The sequence below is a fragment of the Herpailurus yagouaroundi genome, unplaced genomic scaffold (genome assembly GCF_014898765.1).
Source record: "Herpailurus yagouaroundi ecotype Mexico unplaced genomic scaffold, PumYag 29, whole genome shotgun sequence".
Lineage (NCBI taxonomy): Eukaryota > Metazoa > Chordata > Mammalia > Carnivora > Felidae > Herpailurus > Herpailurus yagouaroundi.
Window position 1 is genome coordinate 28,132,108 of NW_024412377.1, and position 17,672 is coordinate 28,149,779.

The window sequence follows — 17,672 nt, forward strand, 5'->3', positions numbered from 1 at the left end:
ATATTGACCATTGATTCATCTCTACCTTTTTAAAAATCTTTTCTGCTATAGTTTGATTCCATATAAGGTGATGCATGATTGGAAGGAACTGTTTTTTAATGGAAAGCCCATATATCAGCAAGCCTCTATTAAGCATCTACCAGCTAAGCCCTCTGCAGAACAACTTACAGAACTGGAGAAAAGTGACTTGCTAGATAGCAATGATTACGAAGAATATAAGGTACTTACTAATATGGAATAATTAGAACACAACATAATACACGATGTTTCTTTAACATTGATTCTGTGATATTATGTCATTTCATCTCTGTTAATAAAAATGGGCATTTTATGTTTGCGTTTTCCCTTGGTTTAATTTGTGTTTATGTACTAAGTTTTAAATCTCTGACCTATTCATCATCTATCATCTGTTACTCCCGGTAATAGTAGAAGACTGGTCTGGAAAATAATAAAACATAATATATTGTCAGGGCTGATAGATTTCAGAATTTTTTAAATATTTTAATTTATTCATTAGCATTTTCTTTGTATGAACTGTTTACCTTTGCTACAAAAACCCTGGCATAAAGGTATTTCTTTAGTAATTTATTTAAACAGTATGTGGTTTTTAGAGGCATATGGAAGAGGAGATAGTCTGAGTTTCATGAACAGCATATATTCAAACAAAATTTTATTCAAAGATTTAAAAAAGTATTGAGTGCCAATTTTGCTTCTTAGAAGAGCTGCCAAAAAGCCTTTGGTGTCAGACAGACCAAGGTGAGACCTCGGGCAGCCTGTCCCTTTGGTGGTGAGAGACTCAGTTTCCCAATTTATGAAATGGGGATAATAATATACCTACTTTAGTTGTTGTGAAACTTATTTAAGATAATATGTATTAAATACTTAGTCAAGTGCACTGCACATTGGATGCAAACAATACATATTAATTTCTTTCCCTATCACCCTGCTCTCTCCACTGCATTTCATCTCACCTTTAAGGGTAAAGATGTAGAATTGATAGCTATCAGATGGAAGTTCTGGGTAGATTGGCATCAATGGAATGAGAAATAAGCCCATTATTATGTTACTGAATAAGTTTTAGAATGGTAGTAAGTGCGACTTACTCGTTAAGAAACGAGAAAGAAGAATAATTTGACCTGATCATTTGCTGATATTTAGCAAATACTCAATAAATGTTTGTTGAAAGGATGAATGAATAAAATGAATGAATGACAATGAAAAGAGCAAAGTGTAAAATAGCACTAATATGTAAAAGAAGAAATATCGAAACAAGAAAAATTTATGATAAAATGATAAGGAAAGAGGTTAGGAGAAATTAAATGTACATCATATTTTAATTGGGTGAATCTATATTTGTATCACTAAAACAGTTTTTATTTAAAAATTGACTGAACCTTATAGGATACCCATGCATATTTATTTTGTACGGTTGTAGAATATAGTAGATTTAGTGTGTCAACCTAAAGTATAATGCTACACGATAAGTGCTTTGACAATATTAAAATATGTGAAGGTATTTTTTCTGTTGTAAAGTAAAAGTCATTTTTTTGACAATTTTGCTGACTTATAGAATATTTGTTTTCTGAGTTGTTTCTTAAACAGCTTTATCTACTCTATTCTTACTGCTTTCATAAATCAGGAGACCTGGTAGTCTGCAGCTTAGCAAAGATTTGCCTTTCTGACTTTTTTCTTGTTTGGGAAATCATTACCACAGGAACATGCTTGTCTTACCCACATCCTGAAGCAGCTAGCATGTTTCTTTTGCAGGAAATTGTACACTTGTGTTAGGAGTATGTGAACATCTAGCAATGCAGTTTGTTTTGTTTGTGGCCTTTACTGTTTTCCTAGAAATGACAATTATCCTTGGAGTTCTGATATATATTTATGTGCTCTGTTCCTTTTCACTACGTGATGGAAATTAGATCATACAAAGGTACTAGGATATACTGGAAACTAGCCTATTATCATTCCCCATTATTAGAGCTTTTGTCTCTTCAGAAACTTGTGAAATGTTCCTCCATACAAGTGAAAAATAGATTCTTCAACTTGGAAACTGCATTATCCGGCTTAAATAGCCTTTCACAAGAGACAGAGGGACAGCAACTGGCAGCTTATCTAAAGGAAACTGTTGTCACACTCATCATCACTAAATTTACTCAGGACTTTTAAGCCTTCAAGTAAATACATAACTTAGAAATTAACTTTCAGGGGCGCCTGGGTGGCGCAGTCGGTTAAGCGTCCGACTTCAGCCAGGTCACGATCTCGCGGTCCGTGAGTTCGAGCCCCGCGTCGGGCTCTGGGCTGATGGCTCGGAGCCTGGAGCCTGTTTCCGATTCTGTGTCTCCCTCTCTCTCTGCCCCTCCCCCGTTCATGCTCTGTCTCTCTCTGTCCCAAAAATAAATAAACGTTGAGAAATTAACTTTCAAAAAGGTTACATTCTTACCATACTCTGTTGATACACAGACCCAGCATCCTGAAAGAACTGATACATCCAGGCTTCCAGGCCACGCATAAGCCCTAATGCTTAAAACTGTTAAATACTACACCTAGAAATAGGCATAAAAACAAATTTTTGCTCATGAACACATCATATAGAGATACAAAAAATTCGATCCTTACTGCTTAACATTATTTCTTAAGTCATCCCACTCTATTAGTAGAGCAGGTATACGTGAGAGAGGGCTAGTCCAGGAATGGTGTGGCCAGGGATATCATTTATCTCTCTGAAGAAGGAAGCAGGAACAGTGTCAGGGAGCAGCCAGGACATCCACTGTTGCAGGATAACCATGACCTATTCAGTAGGGAGTGGGGAGGAGCCCTGAAAACCCAGTGGACCATGGGCAGCAGGCTAAGCTCGGACCCAAGTGTCCTAGACCAAGAGCTGCTCCAGCACAGCCCCCACCCAGCAGCTAGTGGTTCTCAATTATGCAGTGGTCTCCTCCTGGTAAAGCCCAGCCTTCCCCCAATACAGGTCCTTTTTGTGATTCTTACTGGCAAATTACTCAGAATCCCACAGCGTTTGATTTTTACATAAGCTGTTTATTAGCAGATACCTACTGAATGAATTTAGGAGTGATTGAAAATTGGCATTCATAAACTAGAGTTTGGCCATGGTTTCCTGAAGACAGATTTTTCCAAGTCTCTGCCACAAAGCACTTGGCAATTTGCAGAGATCTGGTGTGTGTGCCCACAAACAAGTTGTAGTCGGAATTCTCAATTTGGAGGAAGGATGTTTTGTGTCCACCACATCATCAATGTTTTTTTAAGTTGGTCATGCTTTTTAATTGCTGCTATTTGTGTTTGTAATGAGAACTTACTGTTTAAATTCATGATCAGTTGAGGTTTCTGTGGCTGTTGGGTTAACCCTATAGTGTGTTGTAATGCACATTTTTATCAATAGAACTTTGGGCTTATGATTTTCTGCTAACTAGACTTTAAAGATGCATTTATACACGTTATGGTTTAACACTAGCCATGTCACTACAGCAGATGTATACATACCCATCCCCCAATTTGTTTATGCAGTGGTATTTGTTGTTACCAGGTCTTTTCCCTTGGAGAATATGAATGGCCACAGGGTTGTCTGTCTCCCTACATAAGTCTTATCTGATTTGTTTGACCCAAAGACTCCAGACACGATCTTGTTCCTACTCTTTAACTCCAGGCTTTGGGATTGATCCAGTGCCTTTCTAGACTCAACTTCTGACAGCAGGGTCTCTACCTTAGCTCTTGCCTTGTTCCCTCTCTTCCCAGTGAATGACCCAGTCTTCGCAATACGTTATTTAATAGTTCCCCTATGGACAGAATGTTAAGTTGAAGCCTGTATCACTCAAGTAACATCACTGGGTAACTGATGCACGTACACTGATAAATTTCAGATGAATGTGAATAGATCATTATTTTTTTAAGTTTATTTATTTATTTATTGAGAGAGAGGGAGAGAGAATGTGTGCAGGGGAGGGGCAGAGGAGAGGAGAGAATCTCAAGGAGGCTCTGTGCTGTCAGCACAGAACTCGACACAGGGCTCAATTCCATGAACCTTGGGATCATGACCTGAGCTGAAATCAAGAGTCTGATGCTTAGCCGACTGAGCCACTCAGGTGCCCCAGATCAAATAATAATAATATTATTATCTTTATTTATTTAAAAGGTATATGTTGTATTAGCTCAGGCTGCCATAAGAAAATACTGTAGACTGGATGGATTAAACAACAGCAATTCATTTCTTATAGTTCTGCCAAGTTCAAGTTCAGGGTGCCAGCTGATTCAGTTCCTTGGTAAGGACTGTCTTCTTGACTAACTGATGGGCACCTTACTATGTCCTTAACATGAACAGAGAGGGAGAACTCTGGTCTGTCTTCTTCCTCTTAACAGGACACTAATCCCATCATGGGGGCCCCACCGTCATAAATTTTTCTAAACCTAATTACCTCCCCAAAGCCTCACCTCCAAATACCATCACAGTGGGTGGAAGGGCACAATTTAGTCCATAACATACATGTTTATTCAGGACACTTATAAAATTTCTCAAAGTGCAGACTTACCAGTCAAGTATAGGAACCCTAATGTCAAATGAAATTAGTTGTTTTATTGCTTTTTGTCCCCTGCTGAGAAAGAAGTCTTAATACCTTGTCTTTTGACTATGAAATATGTTTATATTTTGTTTCCAGATATGCAGGAATGTAGCTTCCGTTTAAGTAGGTATAGTAAGCAGTTACTTTCACGGTCTCAGTTGAGATGTTCTGTTAGGCATTCTACTTTAAAAATTCTGCCTGCCATTTTACCCTATGCCCCACATTATCACTCTTTTGGATTAAGACTTCAGACGTATCTGTTAAAATACAAATACTTCCCAGGATAAGTGACAAGAATTATGATCAACATCCAAACAGGAGATAGGAAAGAAGTTTGGTACTGAAAGGAATATTCTATCATTCTAGTTTAGGTTCTATGTCATACATTTCATAGCTTCAGTTTCTTCTCCCCATTTGCTTCAAGTTTTGCCTCTAACCCCCTAAATCTCTCCTGTAATAGTAAGGCTACCCGGCTGGATTTTTTTCAGGCTAGACCTCATTGTGTGGCTCTGTCTTGGTGAAGTCACCAATGTGCCCTAGAACAGTGATTCCTGTCGTCAGGCATAGTGATGCTTACAAAGTAGAATGTCAATGTATTGGTTTTCAAAAAGGATCCATCGTTGCCCAAGGCCTGTAGTTGCCAAAAAACAAGGCTGTCTTCTAACTTCTGTGATCAAGGATTTCAGAGGCTGGAGTAGGTTTGGCAGAGGCTTGGGACTTCTGTCTGTGGGGTGAGAGGGAATGGATGGAGACCTTGGGTCATGGGAAGGGTATTTCACTTCAAATTACTAGAATTGGTGACAACCTCGGTTCATTAGAGAACCATGGTAGGAGTGGTTGAATTAAGGTATCAAGTTCAAGGCATTAGACTAGAACTGCGAAATCATTTGCAAAGCCAAATGATTGATACCCAGATAGAATGAGAGGTGAGAAGGATATAGCCAAGGGAGAAGAGTTTTGAATGGCTGACATGAATAAAAGTAAAGTGAATGTCCACCACCCATTTTCATTTGTTCATGATTGTGTAGATTAGGGAGAAGCCAGTCTTCTTCCAGGCTCCCTCTCATCTGGGATCAGGCAAGACAAAAGGTGGTCAGGTCTCCCTTGGCTTCCTACCTCTGATTTTCTGGTTCATTCTCTACCTACTTTGGCAATGACAGGAGACAACTTCTATGCGTCAAGTCCAGCTTATCTTCAATTAGTTACTCATACTGCCCACCTAGTATTTTAGAGCAGGCTTTGAAGATCTGAACTCTAAAACTATATCTTGTTAGCTAGATATAACAAGAACACATGGGGTTGTTAATCTCAAGAAACTTAAATGGATCCAAGAAGGTCTGAATTTTGCTGTAGGGCAGAAGTGTTGGGCTGAGAACCAGAAATGCTCTCACCTGGAAGACCCTCCCACCCCACCTCTCCTACCCAGTGCCCAGGACCTGTCAGTCATATTCTTTGGGCACACTGAACTAACAGTAGTCTTTCATAAATTGGGCAGTCACCTCTAAGCTTTTTTTAGGTAGTGTATACCTCTTTAAGCCATCAACCTAAGCAGTGAAACAAAGAAAAAAGAACACAGTAGTCATTACTATGGGAGAGGGCACTCTGTGTGGAAAACTTCTATGTGAATTTTTCAATGGCTAGATATGTAGACCAAGTCATAGTGTCTATACACTTTGTGATATTAGAGAAATTCCAACCAGTCTGTCAGACTGTCCCTAGCTGGGCAATGGCAGCAGATAGGTGAATCCAAATGTATAACTTCTGGAAAAGTTACTTGAGCACCAAGACCGTAGAAATTAGTACAGAAGCGATCTTGAGGGAGACCACCACCTCCCTGATGAACAGAACATGGTTTGAGAAACTAAGGAATGAACTTTACTATTTTTATAAGGACAGCTACCACCACCAGAATTGTTTTATGTTCCTGGTATAGTGGATCTCTCTGATATAAAGTCCAGTGTGATACCGTCTTAAGGGCATTTGAGGTCAGGTGAAATGCAAGCCTTAGAGTCTCCATGTATTTTAGCTCCAGGAAATTGTGCTTTGAAAAACATTGGGCTAGACACACAGCTACTGTAATTCCCAGTGTGCCATGTTTAAAACCTTGGAAGGGCCATGGTGACTTGCCAGAGCAGAGAATGGAGCCAGGAGTAGGAACCTTCCATTTTGTGGTAAATTAGCTACCCTTCCGCTGATGCCCTCAGTGAATCACTTTGAATGTGTCTGAAAACAGAATGCTAAGTAGAAGCCCCTGTCTGTTGTTTACATTTGATTTGTCACTCAATTTCAGCAGCACTGAAATGTAAGTTTTTAGAATGGAGGATGTCTCAGAATGACTTAGTCTCAGTTACCCCTACTAATCAAACCGACAGGACAAAGTATCAGTCCAATGATTCTGGCTGCCTAATACATAAGTAAGTCATTGGAGTTCAAAGTTTTATGAAAAGAAGCTTCTGTCACTGTTTGCAAGTGCTGAGCATTCCGAACTTCTAGAATTGTTACCAGCTGGAATGGGTGGATTGCATAGTGAGGTACCAGGCTCCCTTCAGTGTGGGCCTATAAGCTTTGACAGTGACCTTCATCACATGCTAGGTAATTGACCATGACCAATTTGAATTTCCCTCTAAAAATAAGTACAAGGTTGGGGCGCCTGGGTGGTTCAGTCAGTTAAGCATCTGACTTTGGCTCGGGTCATGACCTCACAGTTTGTGAGTTTGAGCCCTGCAATGGGGTCATCACTGACAGTGCAGTGTGGAGCCTGCTTGGGATTCTCGCTCTCTCCCCCTCTCTCTGTGCCCCTCCCCCACTTGTGCTCACTCTCTCTCGCTCTCTCAAAATAAATAAACTTAAAAAAAAAAAAAAAAAAAAGAAGTACAACGTCTGTTGCCCTAGGCCGTCTTTTGTGAAAGACTAGAATTAAACACACCTGTTCCCATAATAACAGATCAGGACAGATTGGGGAAGGCTACTGCTGGGACAGAAATGATCAGATTTCTGACTGAAAGCCATTATTTGATTAAGACCAGTTCTTCAGATAGCCTGATGAATTGGAATTAACCGTGAGATTGGTTGATAGATAGGCATTGACTACTCTCAGTTCTGTTTCTGGTGAGAACATTCTTTAGCTCAGCATGGCAGGGGAAGTAGAGTTAACTTCGTCCGTTCCCTTGTTACCATGAGCCATATTTGTATTTCCTGGTGGTAGATAATGGTGTGGCCCAGGCTGAGCACTCCAGCACAGAGCGGGGTGGAGGCGTACCTTCTCTCTGGAGGTGCATCCACCCTGCCAAAGTCAGTGTGAGGTATACATTCTCACCTCCCTGGCTTCTCTGGAATCTGAAGGCCAGATGTTTTGACAAGAAGATATGGTCAGGAAGCCAGTAATCCTCAGACCTGACTGGAAGTCAGGTGACTTAGAAAGCTGCCAAGCTCACTAATGTCATCTTTTCAACTTGTTTTGAGACCTTTAATCTGGGCCCCTAGTTAGAGCCCATTCCATGACAGCTCCTGGATGAGAAGCCAGAATTCAGTTGCACATCAGCCAACTGCTATGTCCTCTCTTCCTCCATGTCAAAAGCAGTATAAGGCAGCATCAATCCTATCCATTGGAACCTGGCTATCAGACAAATACCAGACAGTAGTCAAGAAACCCAATAGCGCTACCAAGTTGCATGAGCAGAACTCCCCATCAGACAAGATACCCAACTACCCTTTCCGTTTCTCCTGAGACTTCTGGCTCATTGCCAGGAATTTTTTAATGTAAATTACAAATTGTAATGTAAATTACAAATTTAGGAACAAATCTAGTTCCTCTAGATTCCCTCGGGATTTTGGGGGTGGGTTGGAGGAGAGAAAGCTTAGGAAGGGGAGACAAAAAATAGAGCCTTTGAGAGCTACAAAGTTTTGCCTTAGTACTTTCCTGTGGATTATGGCTTTTTTGCTGAGTGACAGATTTCCCAAGCACAGTAACTGCAATGTAGCCACGCGACTTTCCATGCTGCCATAGTAGTAAATGTGCTTCCCTGAAGTCTGATTCTCTTTGGTCAGAGATAGGACAGATCCAGACAGGAGGTTAGCCAGGAGAGCCGGTGCCAGGGGTTGAGTTCTTAGAGCGAGAACTAAGATGGTCAGGAGAAATTTACCTGAAGTAGCTGAAAACAGGAAGAGGCAGCGTAGGCTCAAGCCAAGTCCTTTGAATACGCCAGTGATCAAAGCTGAGACTGGGTGAAAACCAGACTAGAAAGTGAAAACAAGGGTGGCAAGCTGGAAGCTAGACAGAAATGGAACAGAACAGGACTCAGCTTAAAGGCCTGGAAACAAAGTAAGGATGCAGTAGGCAGTTGCCTACACCTTTTTTATTTTCTGCCTGGCAGGGGTACATGGTTGGGTCAACGTAATTTAGCAGACCCACGATAAATATCCGGTTAGTGATATGAAATGAACCAGGTCACAAGCAGTTTGCCATAGAGCAGCTCTTACCTACCCATTTACACAGGATGCTTTTACCTACTCCAGGGCCCTGATAAATCTCTGATAGAGCTTCTTCCAAAGTCCCAAATTTATAAGTTATTTAAATTTGAGTGTTGTGTGCTGTGTAAAAAACGAATGCCATGATTTAATGGAGAGACTCACTCAAAATCATACTGCCAGCCATTACTTCTAGAAATGCTTCCAGGATTAGCTAAATTCATACATGGTGTGTGGATTCTTGCTAACTTCTGTCTGTGAGGATGACACTTTCTGATCTTGTTCCTAGATTTGGGGTTGTGTTGTGTTTAAGTCATCTTTGTACTTAATCAGAATTACTAAAACTTAATATCCATGTATTCACTCATTTATTCAGTTCATATATATTCAGCCTATACTACTGATTGATTGACTCATTAATTCAGTCAATAAATATTACTACTTATTACGTGCAGGCACTGTTCTATTGGGGATGTAAAGTTGATCAAGATAGAGATCTTCCCCTCTGGTGCTCACAGTTCAGTGGAGATGAGAGAAAACATTCCAGAGTATAATAAGTGTAGATAAGCACAGGAGGTTATTGGGGACCCAATGGAAGGGGTGAGTTTCAGTATGAGTAAAATCATTTCAGGTATCACAGATTGTCGTCTCTTCCTCACTTCTTGCAGAGTGGTGTGCAAGAGAAAACCAGCCATAGTAGATGCAAGATTAAGGCAGCTCGAATGTCTGTATGATGATGTTGTGGTGCATCAGCTATACTCTGAAAGGTGCATAGCCTCATTTTGCGGAGTTACTACCTGTGGTGTTTCTTGAAGTCAGTTTATTAGAAGCTTCTACCTTAAGCCCTTTGGCCACTGTACCAAGATAGTCTATCTGTTGATGTGTTTTATTATATATAGATTAAAAGATTGCATTTCAGGAAAACCCAAGGACACTAGCAGGTGTCAAAAACACTGTAAGTGTTGAATTCCCTAAGAAGTTCTTTCTCTCTCTTAGGAGAAAAGGCATTTGTCTTGTTTTTTGAAGGCATCAGTAATTGAATTGCAAGACACTTAGAGCCTACTAAACTAGGATCTGGGGCACCTCAGGCCACACAGATGTTGGTGACTTCTAACAATCTGTGAAAACAAACACTGGGGAGGTCGTTGTGTGTGCTTTCAGACTAGGACCGCCACTCTACAAATGCCACAATTGGATGTCACTAGTAAATATCACTGGCATAATCCAGTGTTGTTTGTTGAATGTTGTGCTAGCGGCACTCAGATTTTACGGATTGATGAATACCTCCCAGGGCCCAGATTCTAGTTATCTAAGTTGATCAAAGCAAACCATGTCTGCCCCCTTTTAAAAGCATAGATAAGGAAGCTCTATTCCTAACTTGGATCTTTGGAAGTGGCAAGACATGATGGCAAGACTTGCCAACACATGGCAAGTCCAAGGGTGATCATGTGCACAGAAGTAAACAATTTGCTGAGAAAACCATGCAGCTCCACCAGCATCATCATTTAACCATTTGGATAATGTGACAGTCAAGGAGGGAATCTAATGAATGGAACACATGGAAGATCTCAAGCTTGCCCTTGAAATGTACACTTCAGCCTACATTCAAGCACACCGATCCTGAGCAGATGCTGTCTGTAAATGCTCATGTTGCTTTTAGCCATGTTTAATAATGGGGATGAAAAATAATGACACATCAAGGCATAGGAAACAAAAAAAGGATATGACAGACTGGAAGTAACCAGAATCAGAAGTCTAGGAAACCATGAGGTACCTACAACGTGATACAGACAACCATGTGAGTGTGAGTGGGGATCCAGGCTGGAAAGCAGTGTTAGGTCCATGTCACTTATGAAGATAGGAAGAATAGGTGGATAGTGTGGTCCCAGGGATTCAGAATGCAGTCTCTGAAAAGGTCAATGTTGATCAGTTAATGAAACCAATGCTGGTAAATAGGTTGTGACTTTCGACCAAGGGCAGGGGCTATTTACTTCTGTTGTAATTTCATGGTCTCTGTGTATAGGTAGATAAGATATATAAGATATATATATATATATATATATATGATAAGATATATAAGATATATGATAAGATATACACACACACACACACACGTACATACATATGACAGTTTCCATTAATCAAGTGCTAGAATCATGGAACACATCTACATAGGAAAAGTGTCTCCTTAAAACAATACTTTGTACCAGGTGATACTTACCTGGCATTGCCCACGCTGGGCTGAGTCTTGAAACTAATTGTCAGATATCTATTCATAATAATACCCAAAGGAGTAAGAATGATACATTCTATTATATAATTTTTCTCTGATAACATTTTATTATATAGTTAACATAATTATATAAAACAAACCATGTGAAATAGGGATGTGGTAAAAAAAAATCTAGCTCCTCTTCACTAATGAACTAGAAAATCTCTTTAGCTCATTGTCGTTAAACTAGTAATCTTCATTCTGGTCTGAGTTTCCCTTTTTCCAGTTCTTCTGACCTCCTCTTCACTCATCATGTTCTTGTTCTAACCTGAGATGGTTACTTTGACTTACCCTTTATCTTTGGTCTTTACTTAAAAATTTTATCAACTGTATTTTTAAGATGACTCTTCAAAATGAGTTCCACCAAATCCTTGAGCCCCTTACCTCCATGGGTCAAGCTTCAGACCTTTTCCTAACCTAAGCATTCAGGTCTCTGCATGGTGAACATTCTATCCCATTGTGTTGGGCCACATTCTACAACTAATTCAGCAATGGAACAGGGCTTTATTCTGATCCCTTTGTGAGGAAGCACACCTCTCTGATTGGGGTGCAAGCGGCATGTAATTTCTCCCATTGGGCAGAAACTTCCTGTTATGTGCCTCCAGCAGAAGCCTGAGAACTTCTTAGTTAAGTTTTGAAACTGCACAGTGACATAGACTACTCACATAAGAATTTCATTCAATCTTTACAGCAACTGTGTGAGATAGATATTATCACACAAAGATGAGGCAATTGTCAAGAGTACAAAACAAGTAAGTAGCAGAACTATTCTGGGGATCCAGGTCATCTGATTTCAGTCCCAGACTGGTTCCTTTAGGACAGATTAAATGCACCGCACAAAATCATTAGAACATGAGAAACTTTCCACCTGAAATTGGCCTTGGACTTAAAGCCTTTTTATCTTAAAGTAATGTAATTTAAGTAATGTATTCCAAAGCAGGCTCCAGTCTCTGAGCTGTCAGCAAGAGCCAGGAGCGGGGCTCCAACTCATGAACCGTGAGATCATGACCTGAACCGAAGTCGGACATTCAACCCACCTAGCCACCCAGGTGCCCCTCTGGTTTATTTATTAATTTGGTTTACTTCTGGGGCGCCTGGGTGGCGCAGTCGGTTAAGCCTCCGACTTCAGCCAGGTCACGATCTCGCGGTCCGTGAGTTCGAGCCCCGCGTCGGGCTCTGGGCTGATGGCTCGGAGCCTGGAGCCTGTTTCCGATTCTGTGTCTCCCTCCCTCTCTGCCCCTCCCCCGTTCACGCTCTGTCTCTCTCTGTCCCCCAAAAAATAAATAAACGTTGAAAAAAAAATTAAAAAAAAAATTTGGTTTACTTCTGACTGGCCACATTACATAAAATAATTATCACATCTAATTAGAAGTATAAGTGATTCCAATGAATGAAAGCAGAAGCAAGCAATAAATTCCAATTCAATGATTATGAAAAGCAATTCAGTATTTAGCTAATTTTGAATAATGCATATAATTACTATGTACAGAATTATTAGAAAAACTAAAGCAAAGTAAATTTTACAAATAAAGGATAGTTTGTTTAGAAGTAACAGATATGATTATATTGAGATAGTAATAAATTCCACCATTTTTAAAGGAAAACCTATTGTGAATACTTTGGGGGATTTTTGTTTATTTGTTTCAAAAAGCATTTCCTTATCTCAGAATGTTGTCATAACAGAAATTCTGTACCCAAACCAAGCAAGCCATGTATAGCATTTATGAAATCTGTCACCTTATATTCTGAGCAAGCATTTTTTGTCAGATATTGGATAGATATGAAAAGAATACTGATTAAAAAATGCAACAACAAAGGCATGTGTTTAGTAATATATGAGATAGCATATATAAAAGCATGTTTAAATTTGTATATGACCTAGCATATATAAATATTTATGCCATGTCATACAAAATATATATTAGTGTAAGTATACAAATATAAATATCCTGACGTGTAGTCAGAGGAAACACATATACCCTCCTCCTCAAAAAAAAAAAAAAAAAAAAAAGAAGAAAGAAAATTCAGATTAGCCAAAGTTGAAAAATTGGCTCTGTTTTGTGAAAAAACACATTGAACTCTTTTTTCTTTTTTTTAATGAAAATCTGTTTCATTTTTTTAAGTGTATTTATTTATTTTGAGAAAGAGAGAGACAGAGAGACAGAGAGGCAAAGAGAGAGAGAGAGAGAGAGAGAGAGAGAGAGAGAGAGAGAGAGATAGGATCCTAAGCAGGCTTTGCATTGTCAGTGCAGAGCCCGACATGGAGCTCGATTCCATGAACTGTGCAATCATGACCTGAGCGGAAATCAAGAGTTGGATGATTAACCAACTGAGTCACCCAGGAGCCCCAGTGTCTTTTGTTTTTGTTCTCTCTCTGGTTTTTATGAGAGCATATGCTGTTGAAGGAGTTCATTTTCCCCCCCAGTGAATATTGCTCATTTTTTCTAGCCCAATTATTTGGACTAAGAAGACTAAGTTAAGATTAATTGGGGCAAGTTGATCGAGGGCAAGTGATTAATTGATTGATTGATTTTAGAGAGAGAGTGAGTGTGAGAGCGAGGGAGAAGGGTGGAGGGAGAGGGGGAGAAAGAATGAGAATCCTAAGCAGGTTTCACACTCAGCACAGAGCCCGAGGAGGGGCTTAATCCCACAACAGTGAGATCATGACCTGAGCGGAAATCAAGAGTTGGACCCTTAAACAACTGAATCACCCAGGTGCCCCTGCAAGTGGTATATTTTAAAAAAGTGCTAATAAAACTGATCATCTTTAATAAGATTTGGAGAAAACTTGCATCATTTTTTTAAAAAGTCTGATAAGCTGATACATCTTGAATTCGTAATGTTCTGCACCACTGAAACAGTACATCAGAGTGTTTTGAAGTTTGAATAGTTAGATAAATAGGTTATATGTACTAATTCCAAATAATAAAATATATCATGTATTTCTATGTCTTATATTTCTACTCTTTGTTTCTGGTAGATTGTGGATGGAATATTTATATAATGAAATTGTTAACTACTTATGTTCCTAAATTTGTTTATATGCACTACAGATATTTTTAAGATCTTCAAGTGACTTCAGAAAAATACTATCTTACCTAATTCTTCAGTGATTTGTATTTAAACTAAATCCTAATTCTTATCTGTTTTTATGTCTTAATAATTTTTATTATTGTGGTGATAGTAAAGCGACTTTGGACAGCTTTAGAAAATACAATAAAGCAATGCACTAATTTACTCTCCCACCAGCACTGAATGAAAAGTATGACTAATCTTTTTATGTTACGCAAAATACGATCATTGTTTTATTTTGGATATCTTTATTTTTTTGAATTTGAACATTTCTTCAAAAACTCATCGGCCATTTTATTCTATTTTGAGTATTGACTGTTCATATTCTTTGTGCCTTTTTTTTTTCTGTTGGGATATTTTTTATCTTATTACATACAGCTTTTTATAAACTAGACTCTTAAGCCTTTGTGAAATATATATCAAGCCCCGCCTCGGGCTCTGTGCTGATAGCTCGGAGCCTGGAGCCTCCTTTGGATTCTGTGTCTCCCTCTCTCTCTCTCTCTCTGCCCACCCACCACTCACACTCTGTCTCTCTCTTAAAAATAAATAAGCATTAAAAATTTTTTAGGGGCGCCTGTGTGGCTCAGTCGGTAAGTGGCCGACTTCGGCTCAGGTCATGATCTCGCGGTCCGTGAGTTCGAGCCCCACGTTGGGCTCTGTGCTGACAGCTCAGAGCCTGGAGCCTGCTTCAGATTCTGTGTCTCCCTCTCTCTGACCCTCCCCTGTTCATGCTCAGTCTCTCCCTCTCTCAAAAATAAATAAAACATTAAAAAAAATTAAAAAAATTTTTTTTTAATTTTGTGTAAGTATGTTTATGGAGTGCAGATGTGTAGAATATTTTATTTTTATATAACCAAATTTATCAGCCTTTTCTTTTCTGGCTTTCATGCTTAGAAAGACCATCATGGAACATGTAAATGTTCATCCAGATTTTGGTGCCTTCATGATTTCTTGGTTTCAGAATCTATTTTCATGAAAAAATATAAGGCTATCCAACTTTATTATTTTCAAATATGTGGCCAGTTATTTCAGTACTTGTTATGAAATAATGTACTTCTCTGCTACTATGAAATATAAATCTTTTAAGTACTGAATTCCTGCATATACTTAGATCTATTTATAGAATTTATATTTTTGTGCACTGAAAAAAATCATTTCTTTCTGAAACTCATTTTTTTATTAGTGTATTCTTTTTTAATGTTTATTTATTTATTTTGTGAGAGAGAGAGCAAACATGAGTGGGGAGGGGCAGAGAGAGGAAGACAGAGAAGCCCAAGCAGGCTCCACGCTGTCAGTGCAGAGCCTAATATGGGGCTCAATCTCACAAACTGTGAGATCATGACCTAAACTGAAATCAAGAGTCAGATGCTCAGCTGAGACATCCAGGCGCCCTCATTACTGTATTATTAACAAGTACTTAATATATGGTAAGGTACACCCCCTTTTACTTTCTTAAGTTTTTTAAATAAATATTTTTATCCATTGTATTTCTTCTTTTGCCTTAGTTTTAGACTCATTGGTCATATGACACTAGCACTTTTGTTGTTATTATATTCAATCAGATTAATCGGTAAGAATTAAATAGTTTATAGATTTGAAACTTAAAAAAAATTTTTTTATTGTTTATTTTTGACAGAGAGACAGAGCATGAATGGGGGAGGTGCAGAGAGAGAGGGAGACATAGAATCTGAAACAGACTCCAGGCTCTGAGGTGTCAGCACAGAGCCCCATGTGGGGCTCGAACTTACAGACCGCGAGATCATGACCTGAGCTGAAGTTGGATGCTCAACTGACTGAGCCACCCAGGCGCCCCATGAAGCTTTTTTTAAATGTTTTATTTATTTTTGAGAGAGAGAGAGAGAGAGACAGAGCACAAGCAAGGGAGGGGCAGAGAGAGAGAGAGAGGGAGACACAGAATCTGAAGCAGGCCCCAGGCTCTGCGCTGTCAGCCTGATGCGGGGCTCGAACGCATGAACTGCGAGATAATGACCTGAGCAGAAGCCAGACACTTAACCAACTAAGCCACCCAAGCGCCCCTATAGATTTAACCTTTTAAACTTACCCTTTAATGAAATTATTTTTCCTTATACCCCTCAGTGAACTTTGAGGCTTCCTATATATAGGCTCCCTATTTCTTTGTTCATTCCAATGATTTTGTGAAAGTTTTTAATTGTAAGCAGAAAAGAAAAAAGTTGACTCTTGCTGAGGAAGCAGGAAAACAGTTATTCCAAATATGTTAGGTAGTTCAGTTAATCAGCAGGTGGGCTCGAGAACCAGGTTCAAGGGTAATCTTCCAAAGAAAATTATCAGACCCACCAAAGCAAGATCTGTTGAGAAAACTGTCACCACTGCCACCATCATGGGGACTCGTAGTTCAGGTCACAGCTATCACCTCTGCACTAGGAATTCAAGTCTACAGCAGCCTCCTTTACTTCTAGCGGCACTTCCACCTCTTTCTTTATCTTAGTTGCACTGGCTAGAACTTCCAGAATAATGTGACTATTAATGATGAGTATCTTTTTCTTACTCCTGCCTTTACTGGAAAAATGTGTCACTCATTTTGGTTCACTGTTGTGTATCAGTCCCTGAAAGTGTTAGAGAAGTCATCTTCAATTCAGAACACATTAAAAGATTTGTTCTATTTCCTTTTAATTTTGTGGGTTTTTTTCCCTCATCAGACATGAATTTTATCAGAAGTTTCTTGCTTAAATGATCATATGCTTTTTAAAAAAAATTTAACCTATGAATGTAATACAGTAATGGGTTTAAAATCTCTTGTTTCTTTCCTATTATGTCACAAAACTGATACTTGCTCTTCTACATCTTTGTTCAGAACTAGAAGCAATTTCTTTATCACCATTAGTCTGGACAAGTCCTGGAAATATTAATAAAAATATCTTGATGGTTTTACTCTGTATCCATTTCCATTTTTATGAGTTCCCTCCTCATTTTTTTATGAAATTACTTTTTCCTATTTTAGTGTTTAGTTTGTTTCCCTTCTTTTTTATTTTAGATCAGGCGTTTTATGGGACCGAATTTTCCTCTGAGTACAATTTGATCCCATCACATAGTTTTAATAAATCTATTGTTTTAATGTTCTTTTTGGCATCTACCCTTTTAATTTCCCCTTTAAGCCAAGAATTACTTTATTTTTTTATTTTTATTTTTTTTAACGTTTGTTTATTTTTGAGACAGAGAGAGACAGAGCGTGAATAGGGGAGGGGCAGAGAGAGAGGGAGACACAGAATCTGAAACAGGCTCCAGGCTCTGAGCTGTCAGCACAGAGC

General features: G+C 39.1%; 1 protein-coding gene across 1 annotated transcript in view; it reads left to right on the top strand.

Annotated features, from left to right (window-relative positions):
- Nucleotides 1-17,672, top strand: part of SPEF2 (sperm flagellar 2) — a 185,313-nt gene that overhangs the window by 48,365 nt on the left and 119,276 nt on the right. Inside the window, exon 10 of the mRNA XM_040495242.1 lies at nt 52-220. Within this exon, the coding sequence (XP_040351176.1) occupies nt 52-220 (169 nt within the window). The remainder of the gene's footprint in view (nt 1-51; nt 221-17,672) is intronic.